Below are 16,578 nucleotides of genomic sequence, written 5' to 3'. Positions count from 1 at the left end.
CTGGAATGGTCTTGAGTATTCATTTATACTGTTAAAAACAGGAAGTTGTACATTTGACTATTTTTAATGCATGTAAAAAATAATTATTATTTACAAGAGTTCTAAAATATAGAACAGTAAAAAGGAGTATAAAGTCTATTTGCTACCCTTTCAGAGGACTAAAACGTTTAGCACCACTAATTAAATTAACACTAAAGCTGCAGTCAGACTTTATGCATTGGTGAAAAGTCAAGGAATCAATCAACTTGTGCAAGCTAATGATTTCTGTATGTAACACTTACACTAGTAAAAACACACCTATGCAATTAAATCCACTTTTCCCCTAGCAATTTCCAGATGCTGCCCTTTTGTGCATACTTCAGAAACCTTGAAGCCTGTATGTTCAAAGATAGATGATTCTCCTTGTATACTGAATTCAAGTAAGATTTATGCTTTTAAAGGATACAATGCAGTTTGTATTGTGTGATTTATAGGGAATGAAGAGAGAGACTATTTATGGGCAAGTGTCTGTGTATCACTGGCCTTTAAAATTCTTAATTTTATTCATTGGCCTAATGATTTATTTAAACAGCTATTCTTTAACTCCTATATGAAGAGCTCATGAACACTGCTGGGTCTTTCCAGAGTATTAATAATAAATGCCAGTGATTTGAAGCTTTGACAAACATTTTGAACTTTTACTATCAATACTGTTGGTGATGGTTATTATAATAATCTGTATTTACAGCACTTAATATACATTTAATAAGCCAAACATCGCCCCCCTGAAATACAGAAGATGAGGGATAAAGAGAGACAGCGTCTCTCAACACAGATATGCAGCCCTCTCAATCTGATTTTATACATCACACAGCGATGCAGCACAAACATGGGAGTGAAAGAGAATACCATATCCAACTGCAATTTAGGAGAGTGTGGGGGAGGGGCACAGGCGGGATGTTTGCCGTAAAAGTTAATTAACTTTGTTTATTTTTTTCCGTAATGGAATCTACTATTGACCCAGTTTTACACCATCAAACCTGATTTATAAAAGCAACTAAATGACAAGAAACACCACTGTTTTTCTGGTCACCTATAATGGGTTACAGATTGCCACTCCAGTGATATTTCCAACCCTTATTGTGACAAATCGATGAGCGTTCAGCCATCTAACGTATTCCCCTGACAAGTTCTAATGAAGTTTTCTCTGCCAAGAGTAATGGTGCCTGTTACTGGAAAGTGGGTAGGCCATTTATTCAAATTTTCAAGGGGTATTAAGTCCTCAAAGGGACCCTTCCCATGGGGCGGGGGGGAGGGGGGCGGAGCGGGGAATTGCATTTAGAATCCTCAAGGAAACTTGGAAGTCTATATAACATTCTAGTTTAAGTAGACTTGACCCCTATCCACTCAAGGTCATTGCATTTATTCAGATTTGAGGGAGGGAAAGGGGTTAGCCCATGCCTAAATGTTGGAAAAATGAATGGATTCCGTGCTTGCTACTTGCTTAATGTGATGAGGAAATTAAATGAAATTACTGGTATTGTATCTAAAAATTGCACTCAGGAAAGTGAAAGACCTGGTGCAAAGCTTTTGCTGAAGTGGTGAGTCAGATAGTCAAGTGAGAGCTGGATGACGGCCAGATTCTGCATTGTCTGGGGAGACAGTCACTGAGTCCTTATAAGTGACTAGATGAAATATTTCTGTGAAAAATTTACAATTAAATCATGCTAATTCCGCCTCCTACTTCCTTATTTGTTGAGAGGGAGATGCTCTTTGAAGAAAAGCTCTATTGTAGCACAATTGCCATGCTAAATGTAAATGGAGTTTAGCACACTGTCTTTTAAATAGGGTGGCAGATCTGAGGTCGAACCCATTCAATGGGCACCCATGATTAACTCCTTTGCACCAACATTGTGGGAGTCTTTCTGTTGCCTTTCATTCAGCCAGATAGGGTCTTTAGAGCTGCCTGGCCCAATCCTACTAACGCACTCGGCACAAACAGCCTGAAGAAGGCTTGAGTTCTGCTACTCACCAGTTACCAGTGGCAAGGGCCTGCATCTGTCATTTCTGTAACAAAATCCTATTGCAGAGACAGCATTTTTATTTGGGGTGCAGTTTTCTAAGAGAACCTAATATTGTAGTACAGTAATAACACTAAAGTGAGACTGAGACCATCAGGGCTGCCAATGGGGGAAGAGGGCAAAAGGAGCAGATGCCCTGGGGCAGGGGCGGATGACTGTTTTGCGGAGCCTCGGGCAGCATAATTCCGCGGGGCCCCCCCTTTGCCACGGTGCATGCGCGGGGCTTTTTGAAGCGCGGGGTCTGGGGAGGCCGCCCCGCTCGCCCTGCCCTATATCCGCCCCTGCCCTGGGGCTCAACTATGTAAAGAGGCCATGGGCTCTGGACCATGACCACTGCTACTGAGGCAACAGCTCAAGGCCATTTAAATCGCTGTCGGAGCCCTGTGTGTGGTGTGCTCCAGGTGGCTGGAGGAGGTGTGGCATAGACCAGAAGGAACTGAGGGCTGGCTGCCCCTAACCCCACCCCTGCTGCCCAAAGCTATGCCCCTTTGGGGGCCCTGGAGCCAAATCCCCCTCTCTTTCACCCACACACACATTGCCCAGGACCTAGCAAAGTCTGTTACGAGTTCTGGAGACACTAGGGTATGTCTAGACTGCATCCCTCTGTCAGCAGGCAGGTCGACATTGCAAATGAGGCAGGGATTTAAATATCCTGCACCTAATTTGCATAAAAATGGCCACCACGTTTTGCCAACTCAGCACTTTGTCGGCAAAAAGCAGCAATGTATAGGGGGATCTGTTGAGAAAGAAAGCCTTTTTCAACAAATCCCTTATGCCTCCTGCAAATCCCTGCCTCATTTGCAATGTCGACCTGCCTAATCTGCATCCCTCTGCCGACAGAGGGATGCAGTCTAGACATACCTTAGCTTACAAAGTTATCAAAAGGTATAACTTTTTCCCTTTGAACGGATTGCCTAATCATCACAGTGTGCGCCAGGAAATGAAAAAGAGACATCTGTCTACAGTGATTACATACACAAATGACAGGCCTGGTTGAGTATGCATTGCAGTGGATGCAAATCTTTTCTGTGACTTCTGTGTTCATTGGATCAAGCTGTGTACAAGCACGCAATTCCCAAATCCTGGACTTTTGTGTTGGCAGATTGATCACCATTAACAACTCAGCATTTGCCAGCTGCTAGTGCCCAGTACAATTTCCCCTTCTGCTTTGAAAAGGAAGTATTGGCAGTCACTTGCAGTACAGTGACTACATAGCATCCTGCATAGGATTCTTCAGCTTCCCTTTTCTTTTTTTTTTCATTCTGTGTATATGAACTTGATAGTGATGCACACAGACTTTTAGCTTAACTAGCCAGAGCTGAGTGATGGCTGAAATGTTCTCCAGTGCAGAGAGGCAGCATCCCCTTACTTGCCACAGATGAAAAGCAGGAGAAATCCACCATTAAGAAGTCACCAATCAGATGTAAATGGTGAACAGTCATCTAGGCAGGGGTGAAATTTACTTTATATGAGTATTCAGACATCTCTGATTAAACTACCGAAACCCCATCCTACTCTGCACTGGTCTTCTTGTAAAACCCCAGAAAAATTCTCCGTTGTTGCTCCAAATTCTTGCTCATAAATGCAGCAATGAGGGCTTCTAGTCCTCATACCCTTTTTGGCACCTCCAACACTTTGTGATAATAAATGTGGCCTGAAGCAATGACCAGTTACAAGATTGTTGGCTTTTTGCAACGGGGGAAAAATCTGGAAAGGATTAATGATGATCAGTTGTGGGAAAATGTATGAATTAATTGTTCATGACTCAAGTCTTCCAGTACTAATGGAAATGGGTTCTAGACAGAACTAGCTCTAATTTGTATTTGGCAGCAGAAAATAGAAATAAGGCACCATGATTCAGTAACACATGTGGGAATTTTGTGCAAGGTATTATCTGGCTATTGCTGAACATTAACCATGCCTTTGAGTGCTGTGCATCTGGAAATGCCTCCTACTGAATACTGCAGGCAGGAATACATTTAAATCATTTTCACATTCATGCGCAAAGGCATTTGTGGGAGAGTCTCCTTTTCCTGAATTATTTACTCCTTCCCGTTATAGAAGGAATGGGGGGTCACCACATGAAATTAATAGGTAGCAAGTTAAAAACAAGAAAAAGGAAGCAATTCTTCACACAGCGCACACTCAACCTGTGAAATTCCTTGCCAGAGGTGCTGTGAAGTCTAAGACTGTAGCGGGGTTCAAAAAGAACTAGATACATTCATGGAGGTAGACCCGTCAATAGCTATTAGCCAGATTGGGCAGGAATGGTGTCCATAGTCTCTGTTTGCCAGAGGCTAGAAATGGACGACGGGGAAGGATCACTTGATGATTCCCTGTTCTGTTCACTCCCTCTGGGTACCTAGTATTGGCCACTGTCGGAAGACAGGATACTGAGCTAGATGGACCTTTGGTCAGGCCCAGACTGGCTGATCTTATGTTCAATATAATGTAGCCCTTCATGAGACCGGGAGTCAGCACGGATCAAAGTTGTCATCACTACAGTTTTATTTCTCCTGAGATAAGTAAAGGAGCCTTTTCATTTTCGACATACCAATGTTCAGGCCTTGTCACTCTCCTTAGCCGTGTCACAGCCACATAGCAGTCTAACCCCCTGCCTGCATTTAGAGCGTAAGTGAATTTGAAAGCTTTACTGTATTGTACATTTGCCTTTGGATAGAATTCAGCTCTTTCTATTTTATTTGACACTTCCAATGTTTTTGCCTTCAACTTTCTCATGAATTTTTATTAGGCAAAATTCTTTTGGGAGAGAAATGGAAAGACAAACAAAAACAGGGACCCAAGTGCCTTGCAGATGGAAAGACTAGAGAGAAGTGGCAATGCTCATGGGATGGAGGGAAAATAGATATTATTAGGGTGGGCCTCAAAGTAATAAGGTTGAAAATGGATTCTCTTGATAGTTCATCCTCCTCTTTGACTTCAGTAGGATTAGCTGACTGTTGTGGGCCTGAGTTTCCCCTGCTTTCTGTTCATTGTCAAGTGTGGAAACTGACACTGAACCTCATTAAGGGAACAGTGTTCAGTTACTGCAGATTGTATATTAGACAGAGACACGTAGGCTATGTCTACACTACGGAAGAGGCAATGCAAATGAAGTGTGGATTAGTATTTTCCTGGGCTTCATTTGTATAATCTCTTCCAGTCCATTTTTCTGCAAGAGGTTTTTGTGCAAAAACAAGCAGTGTGGCTGTGGCTGTTTTGCACAAAACCCCCTTTTTTCACAAGATCCTTATGCCGCCTCTGGTAATCCTCACTTCATTTTCATTGCCTCTTCCTGAAAAGCTCCTAGTGTAGCCGTAGCCCTAGACAGAGAGCAGCAAAAACAGCTCATTGTTGTTTGTGGACACAGAAACAATTCCTTTTAGGGTATGTTTACACTTCAAGGCTATTTCGGGATACCAGAGGTAACCCAAAATAGCTACTCCGCATCTTTTGAACATGTCTGCTATTGTGAAATATAGCAGACCTGCTTATTCCCTTGTTTCATGAGGCATAAGGGATGCATCAAAATAGTGTGTTATTTCAAAATTTGGCACCGTGTCGACATGCCAAATTTCGAAATAGCCTATTTCAAAACAGAATCGAAATAAGATACGCAATTTGCATTATGCAAATTGCGTATCTTATTTCGAGCTAAGGGTGCAGTGTAGACTCACCCGTAACAAGCTCATTTACAAAATTTCAAGGGTGTCACAGCCATCATTGAAATGCATCCATCTCAGGGAGAAGGGGATACTGCAGCAGCTATTTTAAGAACACCTGCACACAAGAGTTTGGATCCAGAAGTGTATTAGAATGTAGGATATAATTATCCTTACTAGAATTTACAGATTCACCCAGGGATATAGTTACTATCTTTTCAACATTTGCATGGGGTCTTCAATGACCAAAAATGATCAAAAACCCCTTTCACTTTCACAACTGATCCCCAACCAACATCTTAAATGTATGAGACTTAGCACCAGGTTTTGAGGGCTGATTTTACCTGACTCAGATAGAAATGTGATCCTAATTAACCAATGCCACCTCTATCAGAGGTTTTCTATCAGAACCTCCAGCATGCTGGCAGCAGGTGGTTTGTCAAGGTTAACAGCTGGTGGGCTGCCAGACAGTTTGTTTAACTGAGTGGCTGCAGGCAAAGCCGCTTGCAGGTTCCAGTGGCCATGGTTCACCATTCCTGGCCAATGGGAGCTGCAGGGAACAGCGTGGGCTGGGCCACCACTTCCCACAGCTCCTATTGGCTGAGAACAGTGAACTGTAGCCACTGGGAGCTGTGAGCGGCTGTGCCTGTGAATGCTCAAGTAAACAATTGTGTCCCAGCCCACCAGATGCTAGCCCTGATGAACTGTGTGCGGCCGACAGGTCGGAGGTTCCCAACCCTGGTTTATCTGCAGGCCTCCTACCCAAGCACTTAGCTTGCCAGACCTCATATAGTTTTTAAGATTTAACAGGTTCATCAGCTGGGAAGTTAGCACAGTCAGAGGTGGAGATTTATAGAGATATCGTGGTTGCTTTCAAGGTAGGCTGCTTTTTCTTACTTAGGCTGAAGTTAGGCTACGGGAATGCAAGATGAAAAGTGCATGCATGAATCATTATTGGCATCACCATAAATGGAATTATCTCGAAGATCAGACTGAATAGTTTAAAGATAATCTTCATTTATCACAAAACTGGTTCGAGGCTTGAACTAACCATACTCTTCCTGCTAATGAGGGTTGAGAGAATGTATTAGCAAGGTCCTGGCACCTGAATTTTTTTATTCAGAAATTAAGATCTATGCAATAGGGATAATAAATTCATGCTGTCCTGGAGGTCTTGGATAATTACCTCACCCATTTTTCTCTTATAGGAAATCTTTAAGAATGAAGATGGTAGTCTTGGAATTCTAAGACAAAAAAGGGCCATTGTGGCAACAGCAATATTAATTCCGGAAAATCAGAGACCGCCTTTCCCCAGAGTCGTGGGCAGGGTAAGTCTTGACAAAACATAGTATCAAAGTATGATATGAAATAATTCATCCATTTCTGTTACATTTTTATGCCACATCTATTACAGTGGCTGATACCTTCTGTGCAAAATTAAAGAGCATGGAAGCCAATCTGCAAGTGGTGTTTTCACTTGTGGGAAAGATTTTGATATGTGCAGGATTTGTATTTGAACTGGGTCAGTTCTGGTAAAACAGATTTATCAGAGTGGGAACATTGGGATGATCTTCACAGTAATAGTCACCTAAATATATGCTCGCCAGTATTGGATGATCACATGATACATCATAAAGTTCCATTCGAGAACAGAATATTTCCATAGGAAAGCTGTTTGCTTTTGTTTTTAATTGAAGTTGTACTGACTAAAAACATTTACATGAACACAAAGCTTTAATGCCTTTAATGAATCGGCATTCCCAATGACAATGCGTGGCTGCCTGGCTTTTTAAGTATAGCTCTATCAAAAGCAAGGCCATATTCAATTTATCTCAGCAGACACACCCACACCCTTGCAGTTTTTATGCCTAGATTTGCACGTCCAGTTGGCAATATTGCTCATGCAGTCACATTAATTAAACATACAAATAGGTCATTTAGATATCATTTGTTGTAATACCTGGATGTATTTTCCACATGGGCATTTCTGAAATATGGGTCTGTAATGCGTTTGGCTTCTACCCCTCGCAAGTGCCCCCTTCTGGTCCATTGTGTCTGTGTTCTTTCAGTCCTGGTGTCCCCTTCTTATGTATTTTATTTTCAGCGACTCAGCCCTCCAGCTGAGACACACGTTTTCTGCCTGTTAACCAGAACAGAGCCCTTCTGGGATACACACTCAGTGCTCTATGTTGGTGTCTCTCTCTCCCTCTCCTGCATTTGGTTTTTAAGAAGTCCAGTCCTGGGACCATATCCCCAGTGCTTCCTCCCTGAAGACAGTTCCTGTGACCTTCCCCAGGTTCATTGCCTACTCTGTTTTTGCAGCCAGCCAGGGACTCCCTCAAAACTCCACCAGTCCCTGCAGCCAATGACAAGGTGGTTTGGGTCAGTCCTAGCAGCCTCTCACTCCCTTGGTCCCTACCAACAAACTGTATTTGGTCCTTTCTTCTCCAGCTCAATGTGTAATTTAGCCAGGTGGAATGTAACAAATTATTTTAAAAATTTGAAAAGTTTTATTTTTTGACTCTGGACCCTATATCTGCTCTCCAACGTATCTACCCCTTCCCCTTGCTTAGTGTGATCCACAAACTTGGTGAGGGTGCAATCCATTTCCTCATCCAGGTCATTAATAAAGATGTTGAACAAAATGGGCCCTAGAACCAATTCTTGGGTCATCCACTTGAAACTGACTGCCAACCAGACATTGAGCCATTGATCACTACCCAGTGGGCCCAACAAACTATCCAGCTTTCTATGTACCTTACAGCCCATTTATCCAATCTCTTCTTCCTTAACTTGCTGGCAAGAATATTGTGGGAGACCATATCAAAAGCTTTGCTAAAGTCAAGGTATATCACATCCACTGACTTCCCCATGTCATAGAAGCTAATCAGATTGGTCAGACATGACTTGCCCTTGGTGAATTCATGTTGACTATTCCTGATCATGGTCCCCTCTTCCAAGTACTTCTAAAATGGATTCCTTGAGGATCCCCTCCATGATTTTTCTGGGGGCTGAGGTAAGGCTGGTCTGTAGTTCTCTGAATTATTGTTCTTCCCTTTTTGAAAGATGGGTACTACATTTGCCTTTTTCCAATCATCTGGGACCTCTCCCAATCTCCACGAGTTTTCAAAGATAATGCCAAAGGCTCTGCAATGACATTTGCCAACTCCCTCAGTACCCTCGGATGCATTAAATCCGGGCCCATGGATTTGTGTGTGTCTAGCTTTTCTAAAGAGTTCTTAACCTGTTCTTTCTTCACCAAGGGCTGCCCACCTCCTTCCCATACTGCATTGCCTAGTGCAGTAGTCTGGGAGCTGACCTTGTCTCTGAAGACAGAGGCAAAGAAAGCATTGAGTACTTCAGCTTTTCCCGCATCATCTGTCACTAGGTTACCTCCCTCATCCAGTAAGGGACCCACACCCTCTCTGATCACCCTCTTACTGCAATTCATCCATCACAAACCCTTTCTTATCTAATAATATATATTAAAGAAAGATCCCTTTATTCTTTTCCAAAAAACCCAGTCTCAAGCAATAATAGGCGGTTCCCAAGTCACAAAATTGAGATGCCGGTCTGGATTTTAGTCCTCCAAGAATTTGATTTGTCGCTTAAAAAAAAGAGAGCCCCACCTTCAGGCAGATGTGGATCTCTGCTTCAGTTCTCACTCCCCTTTTCTTTTGGAAGTGGTTGAGTTAGAAACCATCTCTGCTACTGGTATGATGTAGTTTTAACTGGCTACTTCATTCCAGCCCTGCAAAAGCCAGGGATTTTTTTTCGCCTGTGACTCTCCATAAAAGGTCATTATTAGTGACAAATTATTCTAGAGCAAAAATAACAACCAAGACTTATCATCGTAAAACATAAACACTGTCATGTAAATAGCTGGATGAGTAAATGAACTACTGCTGCTTCAGATCCAGCCTCAGTATGCTAATCCCTGCCATCTCCTTTTATGAGGACTGAATAAAGTAGACTGGGGGTGGTCTTAATACTGAATTAAATATATTCCAATTTCTAGAAAATGCTCCTTCATTAATCATACTTGGAAGAATCTCTTGGTTGGAAAACAAATCATATTTTGGTGACCCAGGTTACCACAAAATACAGCAGTGTGTTCTGACTAGCTGATGGCAACAGGGAACCGTGATGGAGCACAATTTAAGTCAAGGTTCCAAAATTAGTTTAAATTTCTAAATTTTCTTTGCAGTAATTGAAGCCCATATTATTTTCCAGAGACATTCTTTTTTTTTTTACAGTCTCCCTCCTCCTGTGCATATGCAGAGAAGCTTATATTCTGTATTAGGAACAGAAGGAGCCCTGAAAAGCTCAGTTGTTATAATTATCTGGTAGTTTGCAGTACAGGTTGAACCCTTCTAGTCTGGCACTCTCTGGTCTGGCAACATCCATGTTCCAGCATGGTTTTAGTTACCGCATGTCCGCTTATCATGTGTGAGACTAAATTTCCCACAGTCCCATAAAATTTGTTTACAGCCACCAGTCCCAACTCTCAGTGTTCTGTGCTCTAATTTACCCGTTTGCTAAGAGCCCAGTAAGCAGTGGAAGTGTTGGTAATGCTGTTAGACAATATCTACCTCCCATGGTTCGGCAAATTCTCTGGTTTGGCACCAGTTGAGTCCAGAGAGTGATGGACTAGAGAGGTTCAACCTGTACATACATTAATCCACAGAGCCAGAACAGCCACTGCACCACAGCCAAACCTCAGTGGTGCTGTGACCTGTGTATCAAGGCTCTATACCACTGACTCAAATTTAGAGCGTTAAGTGTAAGTGTAAGAGGGGGTTCAGAGGTCAGACTGCTTGGTGAAAAGAAGACAGTCACGCAGGGTGGGAACAAATCTGTGCCTTCCTCACTTGAAATGGCAGCTGCAGTCCCGTTTTTTCCTTCCTTTCTCTGCTCCTTCCCCACTCCCTTCCCTTTCTTCCTGTCCTCAGTGCTAACTTTCTCCTGGCTTTCTTTCTGATCCTAAATCTCAGACATTAAGGGTGCTCCTAGATTACAACTGGGAGATGTAATTCCCAGCTCAGGTACACATGCATTCCTTGGCTCTGCTCCAGTTAGCATCTAAATATAGTCAAGTGTCCAGGAGACAATTGCCTGGTGGCTCAGATTGGCTGCTTGAGTATCTACTTAGCATCTTGGATAGGATTGTATTGACTGTTTGAAATTAAACACTAGTAGAGTACATCTACACTTCATGCTTATTTCAAAATAAGCTATTCCAGAATAGTTATTCTGAAATAGCTTATTTCAAATAGCACGACTTCAATGCAGGGAAACCTCAAAATTAGTCCGAGGCATCCTTCCCCCACGTAGGTGTGCTATTTCAGTTTAGAGCCCCAGGAGGCACTGGGGAGGAATAACTTAGAATGGCCCTGGTGACGGGCTATTTCGAAATAGCAGCAATGGAGCGTCTACATACGCCTTATTTCAAAATAGCTATTTCGGAATAGGCATTATTCCTCGTAGAATGAGGTTTACAGATTTTGGAATAAGCCATCCGTTATTTTGAAATTATCTCAAAATAACAGAATGGCTGTGTAGACGCTTCCATTGTTATTTCAAAAGAACGCTAGTTATCTCGAAATAATGGTGCAGTGTAGATGCATCCTTAGAAGTAGCTCACATGCAGAACACTAGAATCTTATGTCTGTCATGGCATTTCTGTGTGATTGTGGATGAGTTACTCTGGCTAAACATTCAGGAATGAAGGGGCTTATAATGTGATTTGGGCATTTTAGGCTCCATGGGAAAATTCCACCTTTACTCCACCCGTTGCCTGTTTTGTCTATTTAGAATATAAACCTTTTAGGGCAGGGGGTTTCTCATAGTGTGTGCATGTACAGAGCCTTCTTCAGTCCAGCTAAAATCTTGGTTGAGGCCAGGGATGCTTCCAGAGCACAAATCAATAACAGAATTTGTGTCTTCAGTCTGATTAGCTGCACATTAAACATGCAGTAATTTTAAATGAAGAAGAAAGAACATGTGTGACACAGCCATGTCACCCTCCTGCTTCTTTTCAAGTTACAAGCATCTCAGAGACATACTTGTGTGGTTTGTGCACCTTGTGTGGTTTGTTTTACAGTATTGTGCTCGCCACCTTTACAGATCAAAGAATCATAGAACTGGATGGGACCTCAAGAGGTCATTGAATCCAGTCCCCTGTTCTCACTGCAGGACCAAGCACCATCTAGATCAGGGGTCTCCAAACTACGGCCCGCGGGCCGCATCCGGCCCGCGAGGCCCTCTCATCCGGCCCGTGGAGACCTTTTGGCATCCAGGAAACAATTTCACCATTCACACTAATACAGGTGTTCATGTGTAGTGTATCAATGTGTTATTAAATAATAACTGAATAAAATAATATGAAATAAATAATTAAAAACAACATCCATGTTTTGATTGTTTTTTATTTGGACCTCAAGTGTGTAGTCGGCCCCTGAACTGCTGTTTGATAGTTAATGCGGCCCTCAGGCTGAAAAGTTTGGAGACCCCTGATCTAGATCATCGCTGATCGATGTCTAGCCAACCTGCTTTTAAATATCTGCTGTGATGGAGATTCCACAACCTCCGTAGACACTTTATTCCAGTGTTTAACCACCCTGACAGTTAGGAAGTTTTTCCTAATGTCCACCCTAAACCTCCCTTGCTGCAGTTTAAGCCCACTGCTTCTTGTTCTATCCTCAGAGGCCAAGATGAACAAGTTTTCTCCCTCCTCCAGTAGGGTCCGCACTAGCCGCGGGGGAGGGGCTCCCCCCCTGACCGGGGAAGCGGCAGCCGCGGGTGGCGGCTGCGGGGCCGGCTCTGAACCGCCAGAGCCCAGACGCCGGGCAGCGTGGGTGAGCACGCACCGAGGGAGGTGGGGGCGGGCTCAAGCAGTGGAGCAGTGTCCAGAGGGGCGGAGCCTCGGGTACACCTCAAAGGAAGCCCGGGGGGAAGGCGCTGGGGGGGTAGGATTAACCCCCCTGACGTCACTCCCTGGGGACTTTAAATGTGGCGGCCGGATGCCGAGAGAGGAGGGAGCAAGGAAGCATCCACCCTGGCGTACAGAGGTGCCAAGCCTCCAGGCCCCCGCACCACCAAGAAGGACAGCGTCTGCAGCTGGAGGGCAGCGTTGGGACGGACCCGACGCCTCCGACGGGGTGAGTGACTTGGAACGCGCCCAGCCGAGGGAACCGGTGGGCGGGGAGTGGAAGGAGCCCGGGGCGGGAGCTTTCTGGCGCCCGTGGGTAGACGAGTTTAGGGTGCCGGCCCCGTCTGCCGTGGAGAGCAGCCTATAGGCGCCGCACTCCACTTAGGGCCCCGGGCTGGGACCCGGAGGAGAGGGTGGGCCCGGGTCCCCCACTCCCCACACACCCCAACCCCGAAGCAATCCCCCCAGGAACCCCAAAACCCATGCGACGAGGGCATTGCGAGGACAGGGTCGCAACCCAGCCCCACGGATGCCCGCCCCGTTAGGGGCGAGACAAGGGGCAGAGACCCCAAGGCCCGTGGTCGGGCCGGACCCCCGCCCGCCCAGTCCACTGCGAAAGGGGAGCGGCGTGGTGGCGGGTCCGCTGAACCCCCCTGCTGCTTAGGGCAGAGGGGTGATCGCACCCAGCCTTCGCACCACGTACAGACCCTGCTAGGGACGCACCGGGCAGGATTAAGGCGGAGGGTTCGCAGAGCCCCCCCCTGCTCCCCGAGAAGAGGGGGTAGGGGAGCGGTGCTCGCATCTGACACCCTGCTACACACCCTTTTAGATACCTGAAAACGGCTATCATGTCCCCACTCAGTCTTCTCTTTTCTAAACTAAACAAGCCCAGTTCTTTCAGTCTTCCCTCGTAGCTCATGTTTTCTAGATGTTTAATCATTTTTGTTGCTGTTCTCTGGACCTTCTCCAATTTCTTGAAATGTGGTGCCCAGAACTGGACACAATACTCCAGGTGAGGGCTAATCAGCGCAAAGCAGAGCGAAAGAATGACTTATCTTGTCTTGCTCATCGGTGCAGTCCCGTATTTACAGAGAAACCTTTGCTCCCTATGCCAAAAAGTAGGGAGATGGAAGAGCACCACGCCATCCTTCCTACCTTTGCACTTGCTTCTTCCATCTTTTCTACCTCTCGTTAGCTCTCCTCAGCCCATCCCAATTCACCCAGTGTTTCCAACTCAGGTCTATTCCAAAGCATCAAATTGGAGTTACACTGACCAGAGAGCTGGATCAGCTGCTGTTGTCCATCAACATGTAGATACCTGTCAAGGATGGTGTAGATGGAGCTTGGTCCTGCCTTGAGGGCGGGGGGCTGGACTCGATGACCTCTTGAGGTCCTTTCCAGTCCTATGATTCTATTATTATATGTCACAACATTTTGAATGTAAATTGCACCATAAATGGAACAGACACAGCACAGAGGAGGTGGATCATAAAGGTCATTGTACTGATGTTCACTGAGCCTCAATTCTATCCTGGAGTGCTTAAAGCTAGGAATAAGAATATGACTTATTTTACTCTTCTATTCATTTTCAGGCCTTTCTGCCAATATGCCATTAAGAGTAGCTGTTTGTCATGGAGTTTGTTGTGAGTTGCCTATCATAGAATCATAGAATACTAGGACTGGAAGGGACCTTGAGAGATCATCGAGTCCAGTCCCCTGCCCTCATGCCAGGACCAAATACTGTCTAGATCATCCCTGATAGACATTTATCTAAACTACTCTTAAATATCTCCACAGAGGGAGATTCCACAACCTCCCTGGGCAATTTATTCCAGTGTTTGACTACTCTGACAGTTAGAAACTTTTTCCTGATGTCCAACCTAAACCTCCCTTGCTGCAGTTTAAGCCCATTGCTTCTTGTTCTATCCTCAGAGGCCAAGATGTATAAGTTTTCACCCTCCTCCTTTTGACACCTGTGACGGGCTGGCGGTGGCCCACACTAGAACGGGGAGGGCTGCAGCCCCGGCCCCAGCAGAATGCCCGGGAGGGGCTAGCTCACCGGCGCACTGCCAGGAAGCCACGCCAGCCGAACGCCGCCGGGAGCGGAGCCCCGTGGCTGCGGGGAATAGGGCTGGCTGGCGGGCCAAGTGGGACGTGCGTGGCCCCGGCGGAACACTCCGGGGTACGACTCCGTCCCCTACGTCCCGACGTGGGGACGTCAGTGACGGCGGGGGTGGGGGCGGGAGATCCGACGTGACCTCCGGCGGGAGGTTCAAAAGGAGGCCGCAAGCCAGGGCCAGAGGAGGAACACCCAAGCGACGATCCCTCCCCCCCCGGTGGAACCGGACAAGCAGGACTCCGGGGGAGCAGCGGACCAGAGACCCCAGCACAGTGGACAAGGAGATGAAGACCAGCAGCTCGGATGCGGGACAGGGCCCAGGACAGGGCCCTTTTGGCGCCCGCGGGCTGGCGCGCTGCGGTTCAGAACCCCGTGAGCCGGGTGAGGGATCAGCACCCAAACCCTTAGGGTCCCGGGCTGGGACCCGGTGGAGAGAGAGGGTCCAGATCCCCCTAACCCCCTCCTCAGCTCACTCCATAGGGCAACTCCAACAGGGGCAAAAGAGGCGTGAGGGAGCCGGGAAATAGGCCCACCGCACAGCTCGGGAGGTCGGATGGAGGCCCCCGGGAGAGGGGCAGTGAACGCCGGGCTCGTAGGGCCCCGCCTCGCCCTCCCCGGGGGGGGGGGGAAGGGGCCGGCAGGAGCTTGTGCCCATCAAAACACTGTAAACCTAGGGGATAGACGGAGGGCTCGCTGGGCCGTGACCCCGAGGAGGGGGACACGGACTCGCGCCTGGAACTAGAACCGTCACAACACCCTTTTAGATACCTGAAAACTGCTATCATGTCCCTCCTCAATCTTCTCTTTTCTAAACTAAACAACCCCAAGGGCTTGTCTACACTGGACCCTTTTCCGGAAGGGGCATGTAAATTTCATGAGTCGTAGTAGGGAAATGCGCGGGGGATTTAAATATCCCCCGCGGCATTTAAATAAAAATGTCCGCCGCTTTTTTCCGGCTTTTAAAAAAGCCGGAAAAGAGCGTCTACACTGGCCCCGATCCTCCGGAAAAAGTGCCCTTTTCCGGAGGATCTTATTCCTACTTCAAAGTAAGGAATAAGGGATCTTCCGGAAAAGGCTTTATTTTCCGAAAGATCCCGTCTAAACTGGCGCTTTTCTCCGGCAAAGCCCCGAGCCGGAAAAAAGCGGCAGCCATGTTCATGCAAATGCCGCGGGGGATATTTAAATCCCCCGCGGCATTTGCAATTCCGAAGTGTCTCATTAGCATCCCTTTTCTGGAAAAGGGTGCCAATGTAGACACAGCCCTTGTGTCATTCACTGTCCCCTGTAGTGGCACTTAGACCATTTATAGCGAGAGATAAGAACAAGGGAGCTCTACAGCCTGACTTTATAGCTTAGGCTGTAGATGCTCCTACACTAAGTTCTAGATGTCCCGTGTTCAAATCAGCCTGGTGGCGGTTACATATCCAGTAGTCTGGATGTGGGTTTTTTTAGCAACCCCTCCCTTCTTTGAAAAGCCACGTAAATCTCGTTTTTTGAGGAAAAGTGGCTTTTCGAAAAAGGGGAGGAGGTGCTGAAAAAATGCATCTAGACAACTTTCACTTTCATAGACTCATAGACTTTAAGGTTAGAAGGGACCATTATGATCATCTAGTCTGACCCCCTGCACAGTGCAGGCCACAGAATCTCACCCACCTCTCTCAGAATAATCCTCTCACTTATATCTAAGATATTGAAGCCTTCAAATACTTTGAAGACCCCAAGATGCAGAGAATCCTCTAGCTGTGATTTGTACCCCATGCTACAGGGGAAGGCGAAAAACCTCCAGGGCCTGCAGAGCTTTTGAAA

The 16,578-nt window shown here is 46.0% G+C and overlaps 1 protein-coding gene across 1 annotated transcript in view; it reads left to right on the top strand.

Annotated features, from left to right (window-relative positions):
* The window catches only part of CDH13 (cadherin 13), a 963,918-nt gene that overhangs the window by 381,723 nt on the left and 565,617 nt on the right, over nt 1-16,578 (top strand). Inside the window, exon 4 of the mRNA XM_075939988.1 lies at nt 6,931-7,050. Coding sequence (XP_075796103.1) covers nt 6,931-7,050 — 120 coding nt within the window. The remainder of the gene's footprint in view (nt 1-6,930; nt 7,051-16,578) is intronic.

The sequence above is a fragment of the Pelodiscus sinensis genome, chromosome 12 (assembly GCF_049634645.1).
Source record: "Pelodiscus sinensis isolate JC-2024 chromosome 12, ASM4963464v1, whole genome shotgun sequence".
Lineage (NCBI taxonomy): Eukaryota > Metazoa > Chordata > Testudines > Trionychidae > Pelodiscus > Pelodiscus sinensis.
This window is presented reverse-complemented; position numbering and strand designations above follow the sequence as displayed.